Raw genomic sequence first — 9,554 nt, 5'->3', positions numbered from 1 at the left:
TGCCGGAAGACAGCCATTTTAGAGTCATGTGCAATTATAATGGCCACAGCTATAATGAATGTTCATTTATTACAAAAATAGTGCATACTTCATTAATTTATGCATGAAGTATATGACACTGCATCAAAATAAAAATGGTCTAAGCCTCTAACCCTCGTGGCCAAACTGCAGTTACAGCAAACAAAAGGACACCATAAACCTGCCCCACATGCAAAAGATTGCACTTCAGGCCAATGCAGAAATAAGATCAGATTACTTCCCAAACTGTATGACACTGCCACGCAAAGTAAAGATTGTGACAGGCAATAAAGCAGCAACAAAAACGCGAACTGTAGGTAGCAGCCAATCTCGTGCAGACAAGCTACAAGGTCAGGCCAAGATAGACGTGGAAGGAGAAATTTGAAAAAAAAACCCGACTACAAGCACATAATAATTTTTATGGTTTTCAAGCCCTTTAAATGGCAAATACTTTCCTGAAAAAACATAAAAGAAGCGGCAATTTTTTTTTGGCAATCAGTTTTTTTCATGAACTTCATTATTCTTGAAGCATGGGCGGGCGTAGAGTAGACAGATTAGTGCATGCATCCCTAAGAAATGCCACGCCAAAAACTGTACATATAGAAAAAGCTTGCCTTACTGAGTGAATTCCACTGGCCATCCACTAATTTCCCAGCCTGCTCCAGGTCCCTGGCAAAAATCACACGCAACTTGGTGGCTTGCACAACCTCCATGCACCTCTTGGTCTTTAGCTGGATAAAAATTCAGGGATCAGTGACATATCAAATTTTACATGCATTGCTTTGTTTCAATGACCGACTAAGAAAAAACAGCGGTTTCTGTGAGCGCAACTATTTTTTCACATTAGCTTTCTACAGTAAACCACGTTTTATCGCCACATAATTCACACTGGCTTGCTGCACGGTCCCAGCACTACTGTGTATAGCTCTATGGTTTCAAATGCTTGTTAGCTCTGAGACCTTGGGCTTGCACTCGTTAATGCAGAAAACCTAAGAAAGGGCAACCAGAGCTTCGAGCTTTAAGCCATAGGTATTCAGAAGCTCAGTGGTCTGTGGGAGAACTTTTGGCTGGGTGACACAGTAGCAAATGCTGCGCCAGCTACTTTCACTCCATTGCAAAAAAACTCGCACAGCAGAGACCTGTCCTCCATTTTACATTGAAGAAACAAACACTGAAATTCAAAGCACGCATACTAAATGCACACCTACCTTCCAACACAGCTTCATAATAATGGGTATAATTATTGGAATGAAATACCAGTCAGTACATGTAGTTTTCAATTTATCCAAAAATTATAAGCAACCGACAAACAATAAACATTAAAAGGAAAATAAAATACCCAGAATTCTTTAAAAAATCTGTCAGAAGAATTATGTGACATCCACTACACTCCAGCAGTTCTTGAGCTTTGTGCACCTTCAAACCACACTTTCTTACAGGCACATTTGCACAGAAATTGCATTGAACCTGATCTTTAAGAATCCTTATTGGTGCAACAGTAGGGAGAAACCAGGATTTACTCAAAAACGAAGGGCCCTACACATTGCATCACAAGCCCAGATGGTGCACTTGAGTCGCCTCTTATGCTTATGCAAGAAACGGGAACAGAGATATCTTGATTAAATCAAAAAAAGAGGAAGTGCAATGCATGTGTAATGCAGAGAAGATATAAGCAATACCACACTAAAACACTGGGAGGATTTCAAGAGTAGGTGAATGCATGAATGGGTGGCAATCAGATGGCTAAATGAGATTAGGAAATTTGAGAAAAAAGGGTGGTAGCATGTGGCACAGGATACAGTTACCTAAAACGAACTGGAGAACCATTGTTCTGCATTAATTTTAACAGCACATTCACACGACAGACAAAATCACAAACTCCAGGAGCGGACTGCGCATCATGCGACTCAATGTCAATCACCATTGCAAATGGCACCAGCACTGCGGACTGCACATGAGGAAAAGTAGACATATTTTTGCTCTCAACTTTGAGCAGCAGTCAGCTGCGCTTTTAAGAGCAAAGCTCTAAAGTACGGCAACATTGGCACTTTGTTTTACTGACATGAGGGGGCTTGTGAGTGTGCAAGTCTCATGTTTGTTCTGCACCAAAGGTGTTAATTGCGAGGTATGTTTAACTAAAGAGGGGCATCTAACATGGGCAGCTAGGGCAGCTCTTCAATACTTCCCTTCTTTATCCCTCTCTTATATCATGATTCAAGTGTCCACCAAAATGTGAGACAGTTACTGTTACATTTCCTAGAGATTTCCTTCAACTAATTTTAAATATTTCAAGCATGCAGCTTTAAGAAGGTAGAGGTACAAACTGTGCAGTATAACCATATGCTATGGCAATAAACCAGCAATAAATCTGTGCTGACAGCAGCTTGCCCAGTGCATTGCAAGGATGCTATGTCATACAAGGATTGGTGTCATCGCGCAATGTTACATTACTGACTGACAATTTGGTCTCTGTATCTGAAATACTGGTAAACCATCATTGTAGAGCACAATGTTTTCAAAGGGATAAATGAACATATGGGTCCTTTTCGAGGACACATATGCATACCAGGCAACAGGTGTGCAATGTCAAAGCACGTTTATGTTAACAGCAGCTGCGTCAAGAGCTACATCAGTGACTATATTTTATACAAGTCTACAGTTCCGGTAATTATAAGCTGAGGTACTGCTGTGAAGTGCATGTAGAGTTTCATGCATTTCTAAACCTAGCCGCAAGCCTATATTGAAAATATTTTTTTTCTAAGTAGGCAGCTAAGATATGCATCACTGAGAAAGAATAACTACCATGAACGGATCAGGAGGGATGACACAGCCGAAGGCAGGAAGCACGCATGGCCCAATAGATGCTGGCCGCTGGCAACTGCAAATAAATACATCCAGAGCAACAGCTGTCAGTGGCTGTAGATATGTCATGAATGACAAGAGAGGAAATCGTCTACTGCTTTAAAAACTAAATTTACACGTAATATAAGTAAACAAAAACCAATGAGCTAGCCCATGACAAAAGACATGAACAGATTTTATGTAATTGACCCATATACATTCTTTGAGAAGAGTCACAATGACTGTTATAACCACACTGAAAGATGAGCTGACTGAAATACCGCGCACCAATTTGAATATAGGATATGCAGGTTTTCCTTAATTCCTAACATGGTGCCTTGCACCAATGTCTAGGTATTAAATTGAAAGTTGCAAACAGTCTGCCTTGATTAAATGAGAAGAGAGAATGGAAAAAAGCATGCCTTTACTAGCAAGAAGCTTGATATCTCCCAGCACAGCTTAGCATCATAGAAAACATGCTAGCGCCTTTAACAAATCTGCATACAATTAAAAGCCGCAAAAATTTGTCGACTGGCAATGCAAGTAAGGGCAAGAGAAACAAAAAAATACCAAAGAACACTCGTGAGTGCGGCGAAGGGAGGTCTGTGGGTAGGATCCAGTGCCTGGGAAGTGTTCCGAGCTCGGAGAATCGCCGGCACCACAGCTGATGGCACGCAACCAAGAATAAATAACAAAGTGAAAATAAGTAACAAAAAACCATCGACAATGGCGAACGACTTGAATGCGGGCCGCAAAAGCGAGGGATATAGCAAAAAGTAGAAATCCTAAATAAGTGTGCAGTTGCATCTCCGACAGCTCGCAGTGCTCAGAAGGAGAGGAAGCATCGACGTTTAAAGCTCAGAAGACGCAAGATTGATCTAACTTTGACATAACACTGCCTCAAATCCTGTTCCACTGGGGAAGCACAGACAAGTTTACAAATGACAAGGCGATGAATATGAACTAGCCTTTCGCATGCGATCACTGTCTCAGAATAATTTATTATGACGCATATTAAGGCACAGGCACTAATCCGATGAGTACTAACCCTGAGCAATATAGTGCGGTGTCTGATCGCAGCTGTTGTTGTTGACCTCACACAATGGCACATACCCACAAGGGGGATTTGCCATAACCAGGCGGTGACTATTTAAATGACCAGTTGCATGTGGCAAGCATCGGATGACCTACCAAAATTTGGATCCCACAGTTTCCGTAGCCGAGGTGGATGCAGTAGGTTAGGGGGGTCATACAAACTAAAATTTAGGCAAAGAAGGGGTAGGGATTACTATAAGTGGTTGTAAAAACCGAAATACAGAAGCTGATAATGGGATGGGCAGGACGAAAGTTCATGATGGTAGACGTTTTGATTCTAGGAGATAATTTTGAACGGCAGAGCAAACATTCCCATTGGTATGGCCAAGCATAGAAGCGCCAAGAGACAGAACAACCGCAGAAGACAGGCGCAAACTGAGATTCTGTATTGGAACTTCTAATAGTCGCCTCCTAATCGATGAGTAGCGACGGCAAAAAAGAAGAAAGTGCTCTATTGTTTCCGGCTCCGCACAATACGGACACAATGGGGAGATCGCCAGACCAGGCCTGTATAGGTAAAAATTTAGTTGCGGCACCCGGCAACGAAGCCTCGTGAAGGAAACTTCAAGATTGCGCGATCGCCAGACTGAGCTTCTCAATGGGAACAGTAGGTGCTGGAAGTCGTCCAAGGAAGTAAGCGCTGATGCGGCCAATTCGTTCATTACAGTGTACCGTCGAAAGCGTGCCGCCGTGATGTAAGCAGTTGTTGGAAGCGGGTCAACAATCGGTCCACTCAGGGCTGCCTTCGCTAAAGCATCAGCTGATTTATTTAAGACCCCTGTGCCCAGGAACCCAAAGAAATCGAATTGATGTGATGTGTGGAGGTATCAGGAATTTTAGTATCCGAAAGAGCTGCGATTCAGTGGACGCCGAGAGGGAAGTGCATCAAGATAACGAGTACGTAATTATTATTACTGCTGATAAAGAAATTGGTACCTTGCGCAGAGCGAGAACCACTGCTAGAAACTCAGCCAGATAGATAGGAGTGAAATCTTGGAGACGGAAAGAAAAAGACCAGTCAAGGGTCTGGGAGTAAATACCTACACCTGCTTTTTCTGCACACACCGAGCCATCAGTCGCAATTGCAACATGTGAGCTGAAGGTCGACAAATAATCCTCCAACATACCATTTAACCATGAGAAAGGCAGTAATTTTCCATTACATGGATAAATGTCATTGTAGATGATAGACACATTTGCAGGGATGGACCGCACCGGAACAATTTCAGGTATTCGCACGTTGAGTGGGCCCAGCAAAGATTCAACGAAACAGATTTGGGGAGTTTGAAGGCGAGACCATCCGACACCCAATAACTCCGCTCGCTGCCCTAGGAAGATCAACTCGGATGCATGCTGCTCCGAGTCGCAAAGCTTTAAAAACGTTTGTACTGTCAAAAGGCGAAACTTTGCAGTAAGAGACGGCACCCGCGCTTCCAGATACAAAACATTGTTTGCCACGTATTTAGGGAGACCCAAACACAGGCGCAGAGCTTCTCACTCCAAGAGCAGAAGTGGGCGCAGTTTGTATGCAGCTGCTCCAGAAAACGAAACGCAACCGAATTCCAAGATTGGCCGGATATACATTTTGTAAATCAGCAGCAGACCATGTCTGCGCATACCGCAGCGAGGGCTACTCATCCTTCGCAGAAGGTCTACCGCCCGAATCCCTTTCGCAGCAACCTGATCTACATGTTACATGTGACCGCCAAGAGAGACAGGAGTCATAAGTTACCCCGAGATACTTTCGAGAACATACCTGAGGAATGACATGATGACGATAAGACAATGAAATGTGTACCTGTTGAGTAACCGGAAAAGGTAACAAAGCGCACTTGTTTACATTCAGACTTAAGTGTAAATCAGATAACCATCGGTCAAGGGAATTTAAATATGACTGTAAAACAATATACACAGAATGTAAATCACTCGCAGCAGCAAAGAAAGCTATATCGTCTGCATACACGTACGTAGTCACGTCAGGGGAAGTCGGAATCGAACTGAGTAAGAGGTTGAATAGAACAGGGGAGAGAACTGCACCTTGAGGCACACCTCTAGATTGATGAAATTTCCTTGTAGAAACTCCGCGTTGACAACAATAAAATTTTTTTTCAGCCAGGAAAGCTGACACCCATTCCACAAAATAACTTGGCAAGCCCAGAGCCCATAGTCTGTACATCAGAGGCCCATGTTCGACACTGTCATATGCTTTCGAGATGTCTAGAGTTACCAGCGCAGCATACAGTCGACGCCGGCGCGCTAGTCGGACACGGCTTTCGAGGTCAGTATGCGCACACCATACAGAGCACCCAGGCTTGAAACCAATCTGACAGGGGTTAAGTAGTCCCTTTTCAGTAATAATTGGCATGATTCGTCCATACAGCACGCGTTCAACCAATTTCACCAGATTCGATGTCAATGAAATTGGTCGAATGTTGTCTAAGACCAACCCTTCGCCTGGCATTTTAAGCACCGGGATAATTTTGGAAACACGCCATACATCCGAGATCCATGGGGTTCTAATACAGTAATTTACCAGCTCCAATATAGCATTGGGGGATTCGTCGAACAATATTTTAATCATCGCAGAGGTGACACGGTCAAGTCCAGGAGCTGCAGAAGGTAACCGATTTATCACCTGGGAGAGCTCAGAAACCATAGTGATTCCCAAGAAGTTGTGGGCGAGAGAGCGCAGCCGAAAAACCGTGTTTCAAGCCTTTGCCAATTTCTTCTAATGACCTGGCAAGCTCTACTGGAGTCAGCACATTAGAGGGAATGTTGTGAGGCGGTGGCAGCCTGTTCCTTGACATCAGAAAGCGAAACAAGGCTTGTCTGTTATTAGATTTTGATAGATGGTCATAATTCTCTTCATCATATTTTTCTTTTGCCCTAGCGACTGTGCGCTTGAAGGTAGCTGCAAGAAACTTATAATCGATCCAATTCCGGGGACATTGATTATGAATAAGTTTCTTCCAGGCTGCCTTGCGCCGCCTACAATCCTTTGAACATTCTGCATTCCACCAAGGGCTCAGAGAAGTGCCTATGCTATCGCACACTGTAAACTCTGATTGCCTCCGTACCTGATCTCTAATAGAGCATAAGCCTAACACCCTGCTCTCCTGAGACAAATTCGGCAAAGAGTGTAGTTCTGAACTGAGTGAACTTCTGAACTTGTTGTAATCGACTAGGGTGTAACTGAATCCGCCGATAGAAGTCATCGGACACACAATGTCAAAAGTGAGTGGGAAATGGTCACTGTTTGTTGCAGAGTCAACCGGAGTCCAGGAGGAAACTGCTACCCCGGGGGTTGAAAACGTTAAATCCAATGCTGATCGGGAGTGCCCACGGAGAAAGGTCGGAAAACCCGAGTTATGACAGTTTAGGTTATTCACACAAGCCCAATCCCATAAACGCAGACCGCACTGGTCCGTTCGATAACCCCAAGTGATGCGAATTGAAATCCCCAACAAGCAACACATGTGATCTGCTGACAGAGAGTAAGGAATCTAATGGCCGTGTGTCATGAACCCCAGATGGAAAATATACATTTGCGACAGTAATGGAATGGAAACCAGGAACTGAAAGATCCACTGCCTGAATTTCGCAATGAGCGTCCACACGCTGAAACACCAATCGTGCCTTGTGACAGAATCTGGATGACACCAGCAGAAGCAAACCGCCCCCCTTGATGGGCGGTCCATTCTAAAAATTCGATAATGTTCCATTTGAAATAAAAACTCTTTCGACAACCAGGTTTCTTGAAGCGCAATCACATGAGGAGAAAATCGATTTGAAAGAGTTACTAAATCAGTGAAAGCGGATTGAATGGAACGGCAGTTCCACTGCAGCACTCTGAGACCCTCTTCTGCCGAGAGATCTGCAGCAGCAACTGCCTTTTCCAAAATGCTGTGGTGACCAGTTTTTCCTGAATTACTCTTTTTTGTTTTGGATTGAGGGGAGCTAGACGGACCAGCAACGGCCAAAGAAGACCGGCTACGTTTCTGAGCTCGAGCATCGAGCTCCATCAGCTCAACACACCCATCAATTGCTCCGGTCGTGACTTCAGGTACATGAGTTTGAGGCGTGCGCTCTTTTTGCGGCTGCATTGAAACAAGGGAAGGCGTCTCCGCACTGAGTTCAGTAGGTACTGCAGGATCCACGGATGACTTCAACGCCGCATTGGAGGTCATTATTGAAGAGGCCATTTGCGCCACCATGACTTGCGATATGCACTCTGTTACTGAATTCATTAGCCGATCCATGACCTTGACCATTGCCTTTTCAACCGCTGTATCAATCGCATCTGACAGGCTTGAATCCACGACCGCAGTCATCTGCCGTGCTGCCACACTTGAGTACCTGTACGTCCTTTCCTTAACAATAGCCATAGCCTCGCGCCTTGAGCACCGGCGCTTTTCTAACACTTCCAGCACCTTAACCTCCTCAGCCCTTGCAGGACAATTAGTATATGTGGCGGAGTGACTACCGCTGCACAAGCAACACATCTCATCTTTTGAACACCTTCCTTCACGGTCATGATTACCACCACACACACTGCACCTTGAACTCGACTTGCAGGCGTTCGCGCTGTGGCCAAACCTCCAGCAGTTGCGGCATTGAAGTGGCCTTGAAGAATACGGATCGACCCTGAAAACCAGGGGCCACACCTTCAACTCAGATGGACAGGAGAGACCCGCAAAGGTGGCAATTACCGCTTCACTTGGAAGTTTTGTTTCCTCGACGACCCGAGTGCACCGATGTACAGAAATCACCCCTGCGGAGGAGAGTTTCTCTAGCGTTTCCTTAGGGCTAAGGCGTGGGTCAACCTCTCGCACCCGACCTTTAGAGCACGCCAAGTGCGGCGGTATAAACGCGCTTACCGACTGGCTTCCAAAAGCTGTGCACGTTAACAAATCCATGATGCAGGCCTGGTCGGTCGACCTACACACCACGCCTCCTCTGCCGTACTGCCGGACATCACAGATTTTTAAGAAGTGAGGCGTAATCGCCCGTAACGCAGTCTGAACCGCATCCTGGTTGTTGAGTCGAATGGCGCCACCATCCGATGGAGCCAAGGCCACAGGAATAGTGCCGACGCCACCCCGAAACAAGGCGTCCAGGGAGAGTTTGTTAGGGGGGAGGCTGGCCGACCAGGGGGAGTTCCCCTGGCCAGGAGAGGACGTCGACATACGCCCCTAGCGACCTGCAAGCTCCCTGCAAAAGCGAAAGACAATCAAGCAATCAGAAGCTAGTGATACGAACAGTCACCGCCCAGTGAGACCACGCCCGCCTGTGGGAACAGGAACAGCCACGTCAGACTTCTTCCGGGCTACTCGTCCGGGGTCAGCCTGTTGTACGACACAGCATGCGAAGGCGCAGCTGGCCTAGCGCGAGCGCTCCGCCGCGCGGCACTTCTCGCTCATCGTCTTCTACGCAGTGCAAATCCATGCTTTTGCACCGAGTGTCGAAGCGCTAGCAAGCGAAAGCGTAACTCTGTTGTGATATCTGGTGCCTTTTTTATTTACCACGGCATGCGAGTACTAAATGCACAAAAAGACAATGAGAACAACACTTGTCATGCAGGATATAGGCCCTGCTTTTTG

At 45.5% G+C, this 9,554-nt stretch overlaps 1 protein-coding gene across 1 annotated transcript; it reads right to left on the bottom strand.

The window, feature by feature from the left end:
• Positions 1-638: 638 nt before the first annotated feature.
• LOC144105249 (uncharacterized) lies at positions 639-9,288 on the bottom strand. The gene is made up of 4 exons (XM_077638392.1): positions 8,832-9,288; positions 3,430-3,523; positions 2,821-2,896; positions 639-749 (listed from the first exon to the last, which is right to left on the bottom strand). Exons 1-4 carry the CDS (start codon positions 9,138-9,140, stop codon positions 746-748), a joined length of 483 nt encoding a protein of 160 aa, XP_077494518.1. The 5' UTR covers positions 9,141-9,288; the 3' UTR covers positions 639-745.
• Between the last annotated feature and the right edge of the window lie 266 nt (positions 9,289-9,554).

This window comes from Amblyomma americanum, chromosome 1 (genome assembly GCF_052857255.1).
Source record: "Amblyomma americanum isolate KBUSLIRL-KWMA chromosome 1, ASM5285725v1, whole genome shotgun sequence".
Lineage (NCBI taxonomy): Eukaryota > Metazoa > Arthropoda > Arachnida > Ixodida > Ixodidae > Amblyomma > Amblyomma americanum.
Note: the sequence above shows the minus strand (reverse complement) of the source record. Positions and strands in the feature narration are given on the sequence as shown.

Bases quoted from the DNA above. Each gene is read 5' to 3' on its own strand.
- LOC144105249 (XM_077638392.1), bottom strand. From the start codon at position 9,140: ATGTCGACGTCCTCTCCTGGCCAGGGGAACTCCCCCTGGTCGGCCAGC. The intron at 3,524-8,831 runs GTAAGCGCGTTT...GCGTGCCATCAG, and splicing joins CAGCTTTTGGAAGCCAGTCG to CTGTGGTGCCGGCGATTCTC. The intron at 2,897-3,429 runs GTATTTTTTTGT...ATTTATTTGCAG, and splicing joins GCACTCACGAGTGTTCTTTG to TTGCCAGCGGCCAGCATCTA.